The 20515-nt window shown below is 38.4% G+C and overlaps 1 protein-coding gene across 1 annotated transcript in view; it reads right to left on the reverse strand.

Annotated features, from left to right (window-relative positions):
- GRID1 (glutamate receptor, ionotropic, delta 1) overlaps window positions 1-20515 on the reverse strand; it is a gene marked incomplete at its 5' end in the record, with an annotated part of 38689 nt that overhangs the window by 16971 nt on the left and 1203 nt on the right. Inside the window, 3 exons of the mRNA XM_009700765.1 lie at window positions 15471-15609; window positions 17028-17352; window positions 19357-19554. Of these exons, the coding sequence (XP_009699067.1) occupies window positions 15471-15609; window positions 17028-17352; window positions 19357-19554 (662 nt within the window). The remainder of the gene's footprint in view (window positions 1-15470; window positions 15610-17027; window positions 17353-19356; window positions 19555-20515) is intronic.

Here is a 20515-nt window from a genome sequence, read left to right on the forward strand (position 1 = left end):
AAGAGATTTATTTGATAAAGTTATCACCAGTGGAAAGCAATGAGTTGAAAGAGAATTCTGCCTACTGTGTACTGCAGAAAAGTGTTCACATTTTGAGACATAAAACTGCTCAGAACTCCACCCTCCATGGATGTATTTGCCATGACAATGAGAACAAATGAGAAAATGGTGTTTATTGTTGGTGACCACAACAGTCCATCCACTGAGAGAGGGACTTAGAAGCCAAGCAAGCTTTGCAGAATCAGCTTCTCATTTGTACGTGTCTCCAGTGAGAAAATAGTCTGCAAAGCTGAATCAAGGTTCTGGGTGGTAGTGTGGTGGTAATTTCTACATGAGCAGAAGATCCTTCTGTTCAGAACCTGAGTCCTGACCTGAGTCTTGTTTATTTTTCATATCTGTTTGTAAAGCAGCAAGGCAAAGGATTTAAGCCTCGGTCCTTTGTTCACAGATGAACAATCTTTGTACTTTGGATCTTCACTTTTAAGTAAAATTTATGAGTAGGTAAAGCATATCTTAAGACATGTGAAACTGAGTTCAAACTTCCATGTAAAGACACTCTCTAGAGATAGTTTACCCAAGTGGAATAGTTTAACTGGTTGAAGATCAGGGAAAAAAAAGATTAAAATCCATCTGTTATGGATATAAATTGCCACTAGGGGATGACAGTCTCATTGACTGGGAGACTTATGTGAAAAGTTTCACTGTCTTCCTGAATCCAAGTTACAAAAGCAGGAGCCCACTGAAAAATGGAAGAAAGAATAGCAGTTAGTGTCCCTAAATGTTAGTGCAACCAATACTTAATAAGCCTTCAATTATACTTGAAAGAGGGATATATTAGCTGAATAATGAGATAACATGAGAATTGACCTATATTTAGCACCTGTGAGCCTAAAAAGTAAATACTCATCCAAAAAAAAAAAAAGTATTATGACATATTTCTATAAATTTCCAACATTTGTTCCAAGTCCATATAGGAATGTTACTAGTGTGTGTTGAATGGCATGTAAGATACATAAACTAAAAGACGGGCCACTTGAAAAATTATTCTTAGTGAGGCCAATAAAACTGTTCAAAGTATTGTTAGAATGGCAGCAGCCTTAGTACAGAGAATATTAAAATGAAAGCAAGTTTATCTCCACGTCTAGACTTCAGAAGAATTAGGTCCATGGTTTTAATTTGTGCCTCTCTTTGACTTTCTCTGAAATTATGAATAATCAAGCTGAGCTCTTAAATCATTCAATTGCCAAGTTCTCTATAGTGACATGATCAAATTCTGCATTATTCCATTTCACTGCAAATCAAATCACTTTAAATGCTCTTAATTCTGTCTCAGTGCGCCAATGTGCAGAACAACAGCTTTCTCCAGCAAATACGCTCAGCAAAATCTTAACTTTACCGATAGAGGTAGTCCTCTAGAAATCAACAGCAGTACTTGTATGCTTAGCATATACTTTGCAGGATCAAGTCCTTCACCAGCAAATATATCATTCTATAGTCCATATAAAACTCATTTCATCAGCTGTCCATGAAAAATACCATCCACTTTACTCTAAACAAAAGCCTTGACAGAAAAAACCTCATGGGAGTTTCGACAAGGAAAGCCATAAGCACTGACAGATTAAACTACACTGAATCAATGGAGTTGCAGCCTTTCACACCAGGACTAAACATTTCCAAATCACAGGAGACAAACCACGCAGACAGTTACAGCTATGTATGCACTTGTCATCATCAGTGGTGCAGGAACGGCTGCTACACATGATTTTAAAGAGGCAGGGACTTTCCTCCAGTGGAAGAGCCAATCAATTGACATGTGTCACAGAACATGTTGCCATGTCAACGACATATTTTTCCTATAGTTAAATCAAACAGTGATTGAACTCTCCAGCAGGTAATGGCACTGCAGCAGCTGTTTTCATGATGATAATGGTCATTGCTGCAGTGTGGTGGCATCTATGAGCCCTTGTCTGGGCTGGGACTCACTGCCCTATATTAGGTGCAACCAAAAGCAAAATGCAATATTCATTTACAGAATGGGGGAAGGAAGCTAAAGCCAGCTTTATTTCTGCCACAGGAGGAGGAGGTTTGCTACATGTCCCCTGTGCCACGTGTGATGGCAACAGTTCTGTCACCCTTCCAGCATAGGATCAGGACCCTCTCTCTCCTGCTGCCCCAAAGAAATTTCTTCTTTAGCTTACCTAGCATATCTAACAGGTAGACTAGTGGTGCTGAGGTCAGTGAAACTATTCATGCACACAAAAGCGCATGCTCAAGGGTTTCCAGGATAGGAGACAAAAGTATAAACAGCAAGAAAAAGGCAAAACAAAATAGCCAAATAATATGTACACAAAGCACTAGAAACAGAAAACTTGTACAGCCTCTACAATGATTTCATTTCTTTGAAACAACTTCCACTAGCCTCAGTTCCTATATGCAAAGGCAAAGACAAGAAAGCTAAACTAAACTGTCTTCTAAACTCCCAACAGCAAAAATTTCACTGCAGATTGAGTATTTTTTACTGGGACTCTGTTCCTGCACAGCTACTGCATGATTAATTTTTAAAAGAAGGGAACCAACGGTACATATACCCACTGAAATGTGAAGGCAGTCGAGCTATTAATAAATGATACACTGTCATGTTTATGATTTTAATAGTAATTAATTACTAGCTACACACATTGTGTTGGCAAAACATTTGTAGGCTTTGTGTACTTTCTAAGAGTCTGAGATGCAGCAGAAATACGCTCTACTACCATCACTTGAAATCTGACTTTTGCTTTACTGATTTCAGAATAATCTGCAGCATTTTTGCTAAAGTCAAAATGTGGGGAATGTAGGACAAAAATCCATAAAAGTAGGCTGTGTCCTGTTACTCACAGAACTTCTTAGTATCTTCCAGTGGTTTATTTAGGAAACATGCCCATTTTCAAAAAAAGACTTAATAGTTTTTCTGGCTGCGAGACTCAAATTTGGACCCAAAAATCAAACTGGATTCTCATCATCATCAGTAAAACAGGTTCTTCTGTAAACAAAATTAGACCTCTGGTTATTCCTATCCATTGCTATTTCTAAACGATGCCCTCAGGACCACCTCAGCAACTCCAGTCATCTGCAGTGATCTGCATGAGTGTGACTTGACTTGTCGCTGGATTGTAGAAGTTCATTTTGCCTAGAGCAGACGCTGGCTGTGCTCCAGCACTGCACATAAAGAAATCTGTTAAACAGCTAGAAATAAGCTAAATATCTCCTGATTGCCAGTCCAATGTTTCTAACTATACTTCCAACTCTCCTTTTCTCGAGACCTCCTCCGGGCAATAAGAGCATAAGTCACTTAGATTGCTGATTTTTCCATTAACTAGGGGTTTCTTTGGTTGCTTATTTGTAATAAATGTTTTCTTTCTGGATGTCCTATATCTTCTGCATTGTTATCATATGGTAAAGAAAACATGATGGTCCTTACAGTAGAAGTTATGATTACTTTGCTTGAAAATGTTTTCAAAAACAAACAATAGCATAACAAATAACTCCATTAATAGTGGTAGCAATGGAAGCTAGTTCCCAAGGATTTGCATCTCAAAGCTGGATCCACTGGCCCTCCATAGTTTGTGATCTCTGGATGAAGTTTCTTTGATGGCTGTGGGCATTTACGATCGCGTATGAGTTTATCTGATGCCGAATTGAGGGAGTGAAGTCAGAAGGCAGTCTTTCCTTTACATTTACAAGGAGCGTTTATAAGACACCTCTTCACCACCCCTTTTTTCCATATTTCTAACAAATTAATACCCTTGAGATATTAACCAGTTTGGCCACTATGTTTGCGATTTAACAATGGAAAGTAGTAGACAGACAGAGAGACATTCAGAGTAATCACATTAGAGTTTTCTTTTAAGGTGCAGGCCCAAGTTTTCAAAAGCTGGAGGTTTAATTTGTATGCGCAGATCCACATTTAAACTACTTCATGACTGGGCAGATTTTCAGAATGGATCAAGGAAAGTTTTGGTACAACAGCACGTATGTAAGATGTTCGCAGATTCAGTTAAAAGCCTGGAATGGGATTCATAGCAGCTATGAGCAGTTGCTGTTCATCTTGCAAATCCAGAATAATCAGTCCTGCTAAAAAATCTGGGTTAGCTTGGTTCCTTTACCCACACTCCATATTCCATTCAACAGTGAGGAGGAAATTAAAATGCAAAGAAGAAAAGATGAAAACACCTTAAAAGCTTGTAGCATGTTTGGGGGAAAGAAATACATCATTTGGACTACCTTTGAATATTTTCTTGCTTTATTTTTAAACCACTTTGCCAATGTGATGTTTCTCTGAGTAGCTTGAAGGGTTAACCTATTAATTAAAGCAAGGTATTCTACTCTTTAAATTATTAATTAAAATAAAAACTGCAGCTGGTGTTTAACAGCAACTCAGTCCCAGCAGCAGGTTTTAGTCAATTCACCTAAATCAAACATATCATAGAGTTGGCAAGAAAATCGTATTGTATGAATCAAACACATCTGGCAACTGACACATGCTTTTACCTATAATGAAAATAACAAACCACCTCTATTATTTATGCAGATGCACTTTAAATTGTTTGCTGTGCTGGTGTCTTCTACCACTCACATTCAGAAGCTAAAAATCGTAATGAAGATTAATGATTAAGATCGAGAGGGAAGAAATTGCTTTCTTCCTTCTCAACTGATATTATAAGTACTGATACCACTGCTGTTCTGTTTTGCACTCAGATGACAAAGAGTAGGTTTTTAATTAAATGGAGTGGGGAATGGATAAGCTTGGCATCTTGGTGCTGGCTTATAAAGTCCTTACTCAGGGCGAGCAGTACTTTATACAATGACTGTTAGGATATCATTATACTGTGAGTAGTTCCATTAAAGTCTATGAAATCCCAGTGTGGGATAAGGTCCTACTTAACTCTTTATTAAGTTTTGATTTATCAGGAGCTGTCACATGCTGCGAGAACGAGGATCTCGGCGTGGAAAGCTCTGGGCTGCTGCCTGCACCAATGTCAGCAGTGTCACAGCCAGAGTGGAGGGGCTGGATGAGTTCATATGGCTCAGAACTGTCAGAGATACAAAGTGATGCTGGAAAACAGCTTCACACCCTTCCCTTACCACAGGGAGTAAAGCAGGAGCTATCGATGTTGACAGAAAGAAGAGAACAGAAGGGCTCTGAAGAGGCATCTTGATTGCTAGAACATGTGCTGGGTACTCCTGGGAAATCAAAACATAGGGCTCTTCATTAATACTGAAAGTACATATAGCATTCATCAGTTATTATTGATGTCTAAAGTGCATGCATTGCATATGCATATTTTAAAGTTTGGAAGCCCACTTGCCTGTTTCTCAGAGGACACAGATTGCAAGCACTTGGTATACAGTTTACTTCCCACCTCATCCTGATGTACGAGGTAAACAGAAAAAGAGACCTTACCCTTTTGCCTTTCTCTCCTCAGCCTGAACACAATACTTGCCTGAATACCAAACCTCACATTAGAAACACTGACAGCACCGCATCAAAACCAACTAGCTGTTCCTTATATTGAGATTAATTAGTTTATTGGGTAGCCTAATTACATACCTTGAAATATGAGCTTGGAAATTGCATTACTGCCATATGAAAGAAACATCGTAGTTAACATCCACCCCATTCTGACTGATGGTTTTCTATTCTTTTTTAGATAGATATGACTATTCATAAATCAATTAAATTAAATCTGTAGCTTATTCTCCTAGGCTGGTTTTAATGGTTTAGAAGGCAAACAACTTTAGCGCATGTGATTACATTTCTGTTAATGGAACTTTGGCAGCTGTATCAAAATAGCTTTTCTAAGGCAACACCATTCTCTCCCTCATCTCCAGATGAGTCTGCAAACAGTCCTGTATTATATATTATATGGAGGCACATATGCAGAAGAGACATTACTTAGTAAGGAAGATGAGCCCGGGAAATAGAACGTATACAATCCTTCCCTTACCAATGCAGTACTATTTCCAGGAAAGTTTTCTTTCCCTCTAGAAAATCTTTTGCAACACAGGAACTAAGAACTAATAGAAAAGCACTCACAGTAATAAACAGTAGCATCTTAGTTTCCAGGGAAACTAAGAACTCCCAGCTCCTTTCCCCACTGAACACCCATAACTTGCATCTATTGAAAGTGTGATTTGCTGTTTTTTTTTTTTCTTTTTCTGACATAATCAGGAATAGTTTCTAAATCTCCTTATGAGGATATTCAGTTTTTAAAGCCTTTTCTTTAAATGGCAAGTTTAGAGTTTTCCACCTCACGGCAAGACAGTCTATAAACATTTTAGAACGTATTGGAACAACTTTTATTTCAGAAGCTGAAATACCATCCTGTGTATCATTCAAGGTGTTGAGAGTTTAAGGTGTCAGAAAGAATGATCTTCTATCATGGAGACATTTGTAAGGGGAATGGCTATTTTAGATTTGAATGAAAATGTCAAAGAGAGAAGTAACCAGATTAAAAGTGTTTGCAAGATGGCGGAGCTCACTATCCTGAAGGGAGGGCGCAGCGGGGAAGGCAAGAATAACAACATAAAAATAATGGATTTCAAGAGACTGGACCTCAACAGACTTCAGGAACTGGAGTAAAGTCTCTTGGGAAGTTGATTTACAGGATATAGGACTACAGAAAGACTGGGAACTCCTGAAAGAGACTGTATCAAAGACATAGACGCAAACTGTCTTAACATGAGGAACAATACGAAGAAATTGTAAGAAGCTGTTACAACCTCAGCAAGGGCTCTTTCAGGACGTAGAAAATCAAAAGCTTTTTTTTTTTTCTGAGCTATTATGAGAGAGTAGTGCAACCATTTGACTAAATATGCATGCCTACTACAAATACATGGGAATTGTACAAATTCATGAGAGAAAAAAAAATCAGAGAATCAAAAATAAATCTTCCTCACAACACCAATGAATCTAGCTCACGTAATTTAAGATGTTACAGCACAAAGCAGTTTGTGTCATCCCTTAACTGAAGTTCCTGTGTCCACAGCAGAGCTGGCAAAAAGACACATGCCTGTACCCCAGCTATCCCATACAAAGTTTGATTTCTTCATTTATGGCTGATTTCATCAGCACAACATGAAACAGATGACTGTGCACTGAGCTCACCAAAACTGAAATTCTTAACCTCAGAGCCTACAGCATAGGCATGCTCAGTCTTTAGTCTCTGAAAGAATGGCTTTTGAGCTTTCCTCCAAGAGATCAGCTTTTGAATTGGTTGTATGAACGGAACTTTTAGGCTATAGGAGGTATGATCATGACTTAATTTTTATTGCAAGCTATTAATTCAAACCTTGCAATGTGAAGGACGGATCATCTAAATGGAGCACAGGATTGGCCACAGCATGGTGACACTGGTCAGTGTTAACTGATCAACCGCTACTCTAGGAGAATGGCTTGGCAAGCATTCTTCATCTGCCCCTGCTTGAAACTTCCTTTGTTTCCCCTCTCCCCCCTCCATCCAAAATAATCTAAAAAAATAAACAATTCAGTTTATGTTCCTTATACTCGCAGTCAGCCTGCTGACAGTGAATATATGGTAATGAACAGAAGGTGGGAAAATTACTTCTGCTGCCAGGTGGGTGAGAAATTCTGGTGCTGAACAACCATTGTAGGAGAATGACAGAACCACTGCTCACATGGAGATATTGGTGAAGAATTGTCCAAGGTGAGAAGACTTTTTTACATGAGCAAATGAAGCAAGTCCCAAAATATGGAACAGATTAGCAGAGTTGGAAGCTCATATACGTCCTGAGCTGACAGCAAGTAAGAAAGTGCAATTTTCATTTCTTCTAAGTAGGTACACCTACTTTCAACTTCACCTCGTTGTTTCACAGGAATTAGCTTCCTGTGATAAAATGCTTACTAATTATTGGTAGTTTTGCAAATGCAATTTACTTGCTTGTTGTGGCTGCAGGGATGCTTAAAGAGAGACGTGCTGACCCTGGATGCTTTGAAAACCTATGCAGAAATATGCACTGTATTACTCCATAACAGAAAAACCTGCATGACTTTCATAATAGGGCCCACTGTTACACTAATGACTCTGACCAGCACAGATAAATGATATAAAATACAAGTAATTTTACAGGGGTTTTTTTTTGTTTTGTTTTATTTTCCAGGCAGCTGTTTCACTAGCAAGTGCCAAGAAGTATTTATATATTTTCAGGTTCTACCTGGCTTCCCACTTTGAGGGTTTTTGTTTAAATACTCTTCTAGGAAAAATACATACTATAGGGGCATGTAACAGTATCTTTCTGGCCAAAGGAATAGCAAACGTAGCCAGCAGGCAAACACATGGAGTAGTATAATAACATGCAAAAGGCAGTTAGGTAATTTTGCACTGTAGGTCAAAGAAGTATCTACTTGATATAGTGGAAAAAAATTTAATGCTTTTGCAGGAGTGAAACTCAAATATCAGGCACACTGGCCAGCCTGCTTAATGGTTGTTTCTTACCCAGAATCCATTTCCAAATCAGAATTCACCATGAAGTTTTTCTTCTTACTCCTGCTTTTGTCCTTAAAAAATAATGGGTTGAGGTAGTCTTTATAGTTGGGAAATGTCTGAAGCTTTAAGGGCATCTCTGTTTGAATTGCTGTAGTGATAATTATTTTGCCTTTTTAATATCCTGTTATATTAGATTTTATTATCAGTTCATATAAGATGTTAAATCAGCTTCTTTAGAGAAAAACAATAGAAATATAAATATCCTATTGGGCAAAAATCTTCTATTACTGCATTTTGTATTGTTTATCCCTTAGAGGTCAAATAGAAAATAAACACCAACAAAATAAGCCATAGGTTCTATCCTTGTAATAAAAAGAAACCACATACTACAACAAAGAAGGTTGAAGTCAGGGGCCAATGAGATTTAATGTATGCAGAAAGCATACAGCTACTCTACTTTACGGACAGCCAGTGAGTAACCTATATTAATATGAGAAAATCTGAATTAAAAAGCAACTCAATCTGAGCTGAGAAGGAGACAGCATATAAAATCTCAGATTTGAACCAATCTTTGTACATTCTCATTGGCTGTCACAAGGGTTGCTGCTCTTGCTAGATTTTCACCCTTCTAAAGCAAAAGTAAAAAATAATAAAAAATCATTTTATTACCTGCACAGATGGTAGATTTTGCTAACGTCATATCCAAATCATTTTCTTCTCTAAACTGTGCGTGCATCTGCATGTTAATGCCTCAACTCACTTAAGTCACAGAACTTCCCAGTAACAACAACAAACGAAGAGATGCTATAATATAGGTGTTGTAAAAGTAGGGATGAAGAGGGTGTGGAATGACAAATCTCTTGGTTTGCCATTGATCTCCAATATATGCCACATTTTTATAATGGCAACTGGAGAGATGGAATGCAAGCTTAATTTCAGCTGTGCATTCTCATTTTTCCCAGAAAAATGTCCTTGGGAAATATTTGCACTTATATGCTTGCCTGTTTGTTCAATTACAGGAGTAATTAGGATCCATTTTAAACCGTGGTTGAACAGCATATGCCAACATTCAGAAAGCTTTTTAGAAGGCTCCAGACTTTGTGAAGCCCTGGGTTTCCCAGAAGCACCCACTGGGCAACACCACCAATGAAAATGAAATAAAAAGACAGACAATGGGGGTTCCAGCACTGGTAACAACAGTGTCCTGTCCTGAATGGTGCCTGAAGGGAAATGGCTGGCGAGCTCTGCCCTTGAGCACTGCTGCCCTGCTGCACAAGCTGCAGAGCATTTCCCATGAAATTTCTTCCATGTGGTCTAAACAGGGAATGTTCTGGAAAGAAAAAAAGGTTTGAGTTTTTGTCCTTGCTCATTCACTTGCATCTTTCTTACACTCTTTTTTAGCCTTCATTTTTATGGATGAACTTAATCTAGTTATTTAATGATTGAAGCTTTTGCTCACAGGCCTTAAATAATAATCACGATAATTATTTTTTATCATGCTCATTCATACATGCCTCCTGCCAACGTGCCTGAGGTGCTGCACAGACACTGCAAAACAGTAAAAATTAAAAGTACATAACAAAAGAAAATCTAATGAAATATTTAGAAAGCCATGCATGATATTAACAAGAGAAAGGCTGTTTTCCAACACAAGGAATTTCAAGGCAAACTCACTGCAAATACAGAGGGATTCCTGTGAGGTTCTTGCTACAAACCTTATCAAATCCACTTAACTACAGCAGATGAAACCTTTGTTCATTTCCCTCTAGCTGGCATCTTCAAAATACTTTCCTCATTTTCTTTTAAAATATTTTGAGATTGTTTCAGTTTTGTATGCAACCCAGAAAATCTATCTTTTTTGATACCCGCAGAGCTATTATAATATGGTCATTTCTGGCCATCATCTTTAAAGCAGCTAAACTGATAATGTGCCATATAAGATATGAAAAAATTGTTACTGTGTTATACAGAAAGAGAACTGAGACAGAGAGGAGGCTAAGCTTGCCAAGATCAAACAAAGCTTGTGGTAGAAAAAGAATTTGCAATCAAGTCTTCCAAGGGCTAGACTATCACCTCAACTAAGCTGCAGTAAATCTTCAGCTGTCACCAAAACACATGAAATTTGGGGATTAGAATACAATTAAGGAAATCCCAAATCATGAAACAACAGCTGTGAACTTAAAAGCAGATATAACATGCATTTGTATGCAGTTCATGAATGCATATATACAGATGCCTTCCAAAACATCCATAGCATGTGCAAATGTTAAGGATCAATTTAATAAAATCTTAAATTTAAATGCTTTTGAATTTGTGAATAGCCTACTTTTTTATGTCCTATTTTTCCTGCATGATTCTGAACCTCTTGTCAGACAAGCTCTCCTAAACCTGAGTTTCAGAATATCTGTGCAGCTACTGAACTGCATGTAGTCTGCTTGTTAACAAGAAATGAAGCTGGAAGTTAAGTTAAGTCACTGCTAATTAAACTCATAATTACAAATGGAAGGTCAGACAGCAGATCCAAGGGCTGTTTGAAAATGTAATAAGACAAAAGAAAGAACAAACTTGCATGTAATAATTCAGCTGTTACTTGGCAGACTGACCCATTAGAAGACTTCTCAGCATACAGTTCTGAAGGCAAATATTAGAATAATAAGTACAAATCATTTGTGTTTAAACACGTTTGTCAAGGATTAACACAGGATCTAAACATTACCTAGATTTCTATTTTAAAACAAAAATTAAGAATTGCTCATTTACAAAGTTAGAACATGGATCATGGCTTCCCAGCCTGAGCTCCAAAGTGGTTGCCACCAGGACATTCACAAAAAATGCCTTCTCCTTTGGAACCAGGGTAACATCTCGCTCCTCTGCCCATGTGCGGTTGGGAAATCTGCTTGGTGATTCACTGCCCTGCCTGTGAATCTCCACAAATGCAGAAATCCTGAGGTAACCAGAGCGTTGCCTTTGTTCCCTGGTTGTGAGGTTGGGGCAGAGAGAAGAGGAGAAGAGCACAAGAATTTGGACAGAAGGCTCAGAGAAGCAGTATTAAAGAACAAAACAGTGCAGAAGTAGCAACTGCTAGCAACTGTAAATGGAGGACAGTCAAGGAAGGTTCACACTATTTTCTGCTATCCTTGATCTCCTGAAGAGCCAAGGTTTTGAGGTGGGTCTCAAACTTCGTGTTCTGACCCTTCCCACCGCCCTGTCACACCAGGACGAGTGACGAGCACACAGGACACGGCAGGAGCAAGGCAGCATGTGCAGCTGTGCCAGATCAGGAAGCCAGTGCCTCTCCTCGTTATCACGCTTGAGACGAAACCATTGAAGAGTTGGGAAAATCCAAGGAGAAGGATTTTTGTTCTGTCCAAGACAGGCACATTTCTTACATGGAATGTGGGCACCTGGACAGCAAAGCAGTTGGGAACCTGTTTGGGATTTAGAAAGTCTCTCTCAGGAAATACAGAAATACAGGCAGCATATCAAAGCTGCTTTCTGCTGTGCCTCCTACTCTGAGTATTTCACCTTTCTGTGAGTGACAGGCAGTCCCTGAAACTCATGGCAGGGTGGAAAAGCCTTGTGAGATTTGCCAATACCAGATTTTAAAAAAATATATTCCTTCATCAACAGGCTTTCATCTGACATGCTAATTCTAAAAATCTGACTTCCAACAGTTCAACTGTGCTTCAGTGAATGTCTCACCAAGCTCCCTCAATAAATATCATTTATGATTTCTATGACACACTTGTTTTGCAGTGAAATTGTGGAAGTAGTGATCACTGGGTTGACTGACACCTAGTTTTTCAATCAAACATACTCCTATTCTGCTAGTCATAGACCACGTATGTCAATTTTGATGCTGAAACAACTTTTATTAGGCATTTTGGAGGGGGCTTGGGAAGAAAATCGGTCTTGTAATGAAAATCTTAACTATGTGGCAGCTACTGCAGCACCATAATACTATTTTCTCTCCTGCTGGCAATTTAGCAGCAGCACTGAACACCAAAGGGTTTCTCTATGGAGAGTGAGATCACAGCACATATTTACTGAGAAGATGGGGGGTTGGTTTCTTAACAATGGAAGTATACACAGATGGAATTGGTAGTTCTCAGCTGGTGAACAAATTTTCAGCTATAACTCATTGTGCCTCTTTGGGTGGGAAAAATGGATTTCACATAAGTATTCTTTTCTGCGTCCATGAAAGATATAATGCGGGCAAGCTGAGTGGCAGATTTAGAAAGGCAAAAATAGCCATTTCACATCACACGATGCTGAAGCTAAGTAGTACTGGGAGCCAAGGCACCAGGCCACGATGCATTCATGTAAGGTAGTAATTTACTTTCTCAGGAAAAATATTTGTTCTAAATCTGACACAACATTTTATAAGATGTTTCTCCTAAAGAGTGGGGACATGAAAATATCTTCATCATAGCTTAGAAATAGATGAAGGCTCAACAGAGTTTCCAGAGAACCTATTTCTTTACCCCATCTCCTCTCTCCTAAGGCACTAGCAGTTTTTGATGAGAAGGATTAGTCCAAATCTCTCTCTCTCTCTCAGAGTAGTAGGATCTTGGCGAGATTCTGCAAACTTTGTAAAATAGCCATAAGCAAGCCAAGACAAGCAAGTCCCTTAACTATCTCAGTTATTGCAACCAGTAATCAAATCAAAGAGCTTTTTGACAGCTACCATTTCAGATTACCTCAGGAATGATTCAGGTGCCTAAGCCAAAGCATGTGGGACTACTTTAGACACCCCAGGCAATATGAATAATCCACATTGTGGCTGACAACACATCATGGAGACCCTTGCCCTTGTAGCCAAGTAGCTGGAGCACAGGCAGTGAACCTTATGGCAACTTAAATTACTTTAGACTTTTATGTTTTGGCACTTGAATTGCTCTGCTGGTGTTTGCAAATCACAGTAGAGTGCTTTCTTCCTTCTGTATCCTCACCTTGTACAAGGGGATGTGATATCGGGAACCTGCAAAGTGGCAGCTACTGTTAGGTATAGAAAGGCATTTAATTATAATTCTTCAGCTGCCATCTCTAACAGTAGAAGGATGTCTGGGCTCTAAAGTCCCAAAACAACACCAAGCAGTTCCTTTACCCAAATAACTTCTCTCCTCCTCAAGGTTCTTAGCAATGTCCTTTCATTTTAATAAGAAGGGGAATCAAAACCCCTTGTAAATGTTGTAATAGCTCAGCCTCAAAGGCCTCATCTAATAATTCATAGTTCTGCTCTTAAATCTGTGTCTTTTTTTTTGCAGATTCCTCACTGCATTTCACCCCAACTTCTGTCCTCCTCTGAACTTTGCTGAGTTTTGGGAAGTGCTCAGTAGACCAAACAGGTAATTTCTTCTGCCATGAAGGAACTAAAACTTTCACAAAGTTTTCAGAAGACCATTGTTCAAGCTTTCCAGATAGCTATTTGTGTCTTGGGTTTCAAGAGCAATTTATTCATTGAGCTTAACCTTATTCCCATTACAGCCAGGCCTCACAGACACTCTGTAGTAGTTTTATTCTATTTAGTTTCTCATGTTATTTCCAGAAATTACTTGCAGTTCTTATTTATGTTACTGTTAAAACCCACTTATATTGGCCAAACTAACAGAAAATTAATTTGAAAACAAAGCTTGTTATGGTTTGGGGCTGGTTTTATTGTTATTATAACACTATATCCATACAAAACATTATGTTACCTCCAAGTACACAAGTTAAAAACTGGAAATTCTGTTAAATTTATGTTCATGAGAAATGCACTTATTTATGTCCTTCTGTGCAGATACAACAGAGAAGGCAAAAGCAGTTTTTTAAGTGCCAGCCTCACCTAAGTGCCAATGCCTCTGTTTCAGGTGCCGAGCACAAACAGTACAGTCCCAGTTTTCCCAGTACAACCCCAAATGAGACCAGCAGAGTAATTGTGCCACTTTCTAGCACCTAAAATCCTTGGCTAAGCATTTTCTAGGAGGAGAGTCTGTGTTACACTGCCTGTCATCTGACCACCTCTCCTCTCCATCACCATTAGATCAAACATGAGATATCAGGCTCTAATTCTGTCAGCACTGACTGCGGAAGACCAACAGCCTTCCCAGTACTCCATGCCAGTGTGAAGGTGGAAATTTTGTCCATGTCTTGAGAGAAAAAATGAAAACATTCTTTAGCCTTTAAATTTGCTGAAGAAAAACAAATTACACACACACACACAAATTGCTACCAAACAACCAGCAGCTCTCAAGCTGCTCAGAGGCCTGGTTTATTGAAAATATTCTCATTGGGTATGGATTAGTAGGCAAATGGCAGGGGAAAGAAGTCAAAGGTGCAAGATAAATTGGGTTTGTTACAGAAGCTGTAATTTATCATCACAATATTGCCAACACAACTGTAGAGAATTATATATAAATTTAATAAAACAACTGCTATATTACATCTATTATCCAGGAGTCAGGTTCAGTTATCTTTTCCTCCTTGAGAAGAAGCTTTTTCTGCAAATAATGTCACTGAATCTGGCCATTTATATTTTGGCCATTTATATTTTAAAAGACCGCCTATATTACCCTACCTGCAAATAACAGTGTAAACAACAGTGTATATCAAAATATTGAGAACATAAAGTTACACATTGAAGGTGAGAAGTGAAATGTTATATAGTTCCCTAGAGGTGACAGTTCCCTCTGATGTTCAACAAAGAAATAAAGACAGCTGAAGCAGTGAGAGCTTAAGGAAAATATATATAACATGAAAGACCTCTCCTCTGGAAAAATACACAATTAAAGTGCCATTGTCCCCTCCATGCACCTGTCAAAACTGCTTGGGAGTTGTTGGAGTGCAGGTAAAGAGTGGGGGATAAAAGAAAAACAGCCGCTGCAAATAAGCAGAGTATTTTATTAGACAGTTATCTCTTTTTTGCAAGAATGAGTGCTCAAATGGATAATACCTTTCTGTGAAATCCAGGTTTCCAGCTTTGTGTTAAGAAGAGGCTCTTACCTTATGGGATTATCCATCCTTGATACTGTGAGAAATGCTGCTAAGTTTGCTGTGTAGGAAGAGCACACGATAAGGGTGAAGAGCCACCAGCTTCCCATTACAATGCGCATAGCCACAGAATTGACAGTAGATTCACCCCCTACAAATAAACAGAGAAAATGAGGGTCTCTCAGCAGCTTCCATTTACAATCACCCTCCGTGTGCCCTGTTACATTGAATTTTGCTGGAGCTACCCCTCTGCATTTCTGCTTCCCCTTCAGACTCTCCTTTCACTGTGAGAAAAGCACTGCTTCTGTTAAGACCGATGATTTACAAACATTTTCTCCACTCAGGGTCTTGCCTTGGATACTGTGCCAGAAAATAATCTTTCAATATATTTGCCTTAGGAATAATTCAGGATCAAAATGAAAAATATTCTAAATAAAGACAATTTAATGGTGAAGTGTGAATAATATGCAGGAATTAAATCATTACAGTGTTCAGAATGTAGTAATATTCTGTTTTCAATTACCGTTTTGGATTTGCAAAAAACCCACAGAACTGTCTCATGGTTTGTGTGCTATCTGTGCTGTATTTAAATCTGCAAAGACTGAAGCATTACTGTCATTACTTGTAACTCTTTACATTTCAAACAACGTGAAGATTTCTTTCTAGTAAGGTTCAAGCACAGTTATGCTTGAATGTTGTTGGAGACCAAACCTTACCATATAGCTGATGCTAGTCACTTGAACATAAGTTTGTGCTGATTATATCTTACTGCACTTAAACCTATCAGGGATGGCACCGTAACGAGATGAGGGACCAAGTTTCAAAGCAATAGTAAGGATTTTCCAGCTGAAGCTTTATAAGTTTGCAATTATGATGAAAAAAGTGTAGAAAAAAGTTAACAACATACCCATATGCTAGCATTCAACAAAACCTGCCTTCCAAGAATAGTACTAATATTATAGATATGGGACAAAAACTGCATGGGCAGATTTTGCAAACAATTATTTGCAAAAGTAACTTTGTTAATGGTAGCAATCCTACTGAATTCCAGAGGATTAGTCCTATGCCTAGAGATTCCTGAGTGTAAAACTTGTTACATGACTACAAGTAATTTTCCTATTCAGTTCAAAGAACTAAGAGATAAACTGTCTCACATTAGTTCAAAAACATATACATTTCTAAAATTAAATGTAAACAACTAGAAAAGGTGCTAGTTTCAGAGTTGGAGAAGTATTATAATTCCAAATGAAGCAGTTCTGTAGTTTATTTATTGCATGGTAATTTTCCCAAAGTGCAAAAGCCTGCTAGGAGTGTTTTTTCTGGACTTACTGAGAGACAGAAAAGCAGAACATACTCTCCCCAAAGCACAGCACCCCCCCCCCCCCCCCCCCAATACCTACCTCTTCCCACTTTTCATCAGCTGGGCTGATGAAACATATTACCTCCCCATATGAGCCTTCTCTTTCATCTTTAGACCGTTCTGGTCAAGACTAACATGTCCTGACATGCTTTACCCAAGGCAGAAAATTTCTGAACATCCGTCAGTGGTGTTTACAAGAGAGCAAGTACCTTGCTGAACAAAGGCGCCGTATACGACCCAGATGGCACTGTGGAGGGTGGAGGAAGCAGAAGGGCTTGGCTGGGAAGCGTTCTGTGCCCTGACTGCCTGGATCCGGTTCAAGACAAATATCAAGACACCAACTATAGGGATGGCTGCAGCAATGCAAGCCCACACCGCAAAGTCGAAAGGAGCAAAGAGAGAGAAGATGTTGATTTTCTCTTCAGGCTTTTTGATTAAGATCCCCACGGAATAATCCATGTACCGCTTGCTGAAGTCCACAACACTCTCTCGTTCTGGTGTTATAGTGATGGCTGAGATGGCTAGGTCTGCTCTCTGCGAGACAAATGCAACAGATGAGATCTCTTCCTTTCACCATGAATTTGGCCAGCATGAGCCTTGAGGAGAAACTTTTTAAGAACCAAGTGACTCCATGCATTCCCTTCTATAACTTAGCATATTTGGACAAATTTACATAAATTGTTGAAAAATAAAACCAGATTCAGTTTTATCATTTGAATAGTAGTTAATTGCACTGGTCTAAAGCACAGCAGTGAAACATAACCTGTCAACGTACTCTAGAACAAAAGGCATCACCCTAACTACTCTCTAGAATGAGTGAAACTTATTTAACCTTTATCCCTCACTTGTTTTCCAAAGGATGCCTAAAACTCCCAACCATATTAACATGGTGCACTGAAGCAGTAAGAAAGAAACAGCATTTATTTAGCCTGTGTATTTGATAGGAAGGTGTGAAGAGCTAATGTTTGTTTGTCTCCTTGCAGAATTGCCAACTTCCCATATTCATGAAGGGATTTCATATGACAACTGAGGGGAAGATTTTGTTTTTTACAATGAATAAAGCGACTGCAAAAACTAGTAACTGGTAGAAGTAGCTCAGCTCCTGAAACTGCTTTGACCTCAACATTTAAAATGAGTAGGTTTTAGATGTAGAGTGTTCTTAAAGAAAATGCAAACTCAATGAAAGATGAAACAGGAGTTAATAAATAAGATTCCCAAAGCTTTTAAAGAGCTGCATTTAGATTTTGAATATTGTTCCATCTTGATAAAAAGAGTTCTCTTCAAAAAATAGAATGAACATTTTGTTTCCTATCTCTACATTTTGTTAGGAAAGTAAAGCAAAAGTTAGGTGAGGGAAGTCTGCTTTGAGATCATTTGGAGTCAGTGGAAAAGCTAGTACCATTTAAAAAATGCCGTAATAGATACTTTGTTGCTTCAAAGAAAGCAATTTCCAAATAAATTTAACAGGATTTTTTACCACATTTTCAAATCAATGAAATCCAAACAGCTTATGTCAATGCAAAATAAGTAAAAAATTCTTTATATTTCATAGTACCAAGAAAAGAATATCCCATTATCATACACACATTTGCTATTGCTTTAATTGCTTCTATTTCTTTCTAAACATCTACTTACCAGATACTGAGCCGCCTACTTACTAGATAATGGGAAAGCTTTCACTTTCAGTAATAACTCCACTGCAGAAGAGTAACCTTTTCTACAAAGGGCAGCAACATGGAATATTAATTCCTTTGATTCTCCTTCTTGATTAACATTTGTCCCATGTCAGATAGCAAGAACATGAACAAAATACACTCTTAATTTCTTTCTCCGGGAGATTCTAAGCTATGAATTTTCCCCACTTATTTCAATGGAGTTCAATTAACTTACTCTTGATATGCAAGACTGTAATTAAGAAAAGAAATTTGGTCCTCTCTGTTTTAAATTAATAATCTTGAGATCAGTTTAAATTCTGGTCCTTAAAAAAACAGTATGGTATATTACTAGGGACACTTTTTCCTATTTTGGAGTCAGTTTATCATTATCAAACACGTTGCCACGAATTGACCTAAATAAACTCACACCTACAAACAAGTAGCAAAGACATAATGAAAAAAATTAAAATAATAGTCATTAATATTTTGAGAAGAATACTTTTTTTTCTCTGTTTTCTATAGTCATTCACTTTCACACACGTACATGTCCTTTCTTCTTATTCTTACAGCTATGTAAATGTACAGATTTACACTGATATAGATTATCTTGAGAACAGTTGGGAGTAAATAGAACAGACTCTCTCATTCTTACTCTGTATACAGGGTCTGAAATTGCACAGTTTACACCACACTCAAACCACTCATAGCTCAGAAGCATTCTGCACTGGTACTTTCATCCTAATTCATTCTCTTGTAATTTGGAATGGAGGAAGGGCAGAATTTAAATCCCCTTACAAAGCTTTGGTACCCTGGTACCCTATTCCAAAAAGTCTTTTTTTTTCTCTTTTTTTTTTTTTTTAAATGCAGCTTCTTCTCTGTGTACCTTGTTAATGAGTTCTCCAATCATGCCGTTCCAGGAGCTGTTTTGGAGCTGCTGTCCATATTTACCATCAGGAGCTTGATATATCTCATACTTGAAGCCCAGATTCTTGGCAAGTGCATCCAGGACATCAATGGAAAATCCTTTATATCGTTTTGGTTGCCCAAGTATGTTTTCTGCCACCATCACAAAAGGTTCTTCCTGAGAACAAAACAATATCTTAACTGATACTTGAAACAAATTTTACAGTTTGCTTCTCTTAGCAAAAGGTTATTTCCTGAGTTAATTCTGGACAACTTGGCACAGATTTTGAGACACTCATAACCTTCTGAAGCAAAAACTGTAGGCCATGTGGGATACTATGAGGCATTCCAACCAGACACCATTGTATTAGCACCTGAGTCCTATCTATGGCCTTGGGTTTTCCATAGTTCTTGAGAAGAGGCAGAGACTCCAGAAGACAATTCAACCCCATCTAGCAGCTTCCTGGTGCCCATGGGATGAATTGCTCTCTGAAGTACCTGCCTCTTCCCACTGACTATAAAGAGGGCACAGACACCTACCTTAGTGTCCTAATTAGCCTTTTAGAATATAGATATTAAGTAAGTTAAGCATGTGAGCCCTAGACAGGAACATTACTACTGTCCATCTGTCTCAGACCATATCAGATTTAGAAAGTCATCTTTTACAGACAATGATTAATCTTTTATCCAGGAGACGTACTGAAACAAGAGCTAAAAATGCTGTGTTTTGTGAATATTTAAAATTTTGAAAATTCAAAGAATAACTTTCTTGGGTACAGGTTCCTGGAGTATTTTAAATTAAAGTATGTTTTGGGACCAAGGAAATGCGGCATTTTGTGGTATGTTTTCTGTCAGGCATAGGCATCCTGCTCTCATGTGGGGGAACGATGGGGCTGCCGGCCGCACAGCCACCAGAGTCATCCACCTTTGAAACCTGGTACTGACATTGTCATGGAAGGGATCTGCTCACTTCCCACGTAAGCTGCAGCATAACCTCACTTGTCACCATATAGAGAAAAGAAGTGCTTTAATGATTTTACGCGATACTTATTTGTACCATGATTCAGAAAAAGAGAAATGAAAAAACAGAAAAAGACACCACATTCTGCAATCTGCAAACTCCAGTATTTTAGGCAGGA

Source organism: Cariama cristata, unplaced genomic scaffold (assembly GCF_000690535.1).
Source record: "Cariama cristata isolate BGI_N322 unplaced genomic scaffold, ASM69053v1 scaffold12285, whole genome shotgun sequence".
Taxonomy (NCBI): Eukaryota; Metazoa; Chordata; class Aves; order Cariamiformes; family Cariamidae; genus Cariama; species Cariama cristata.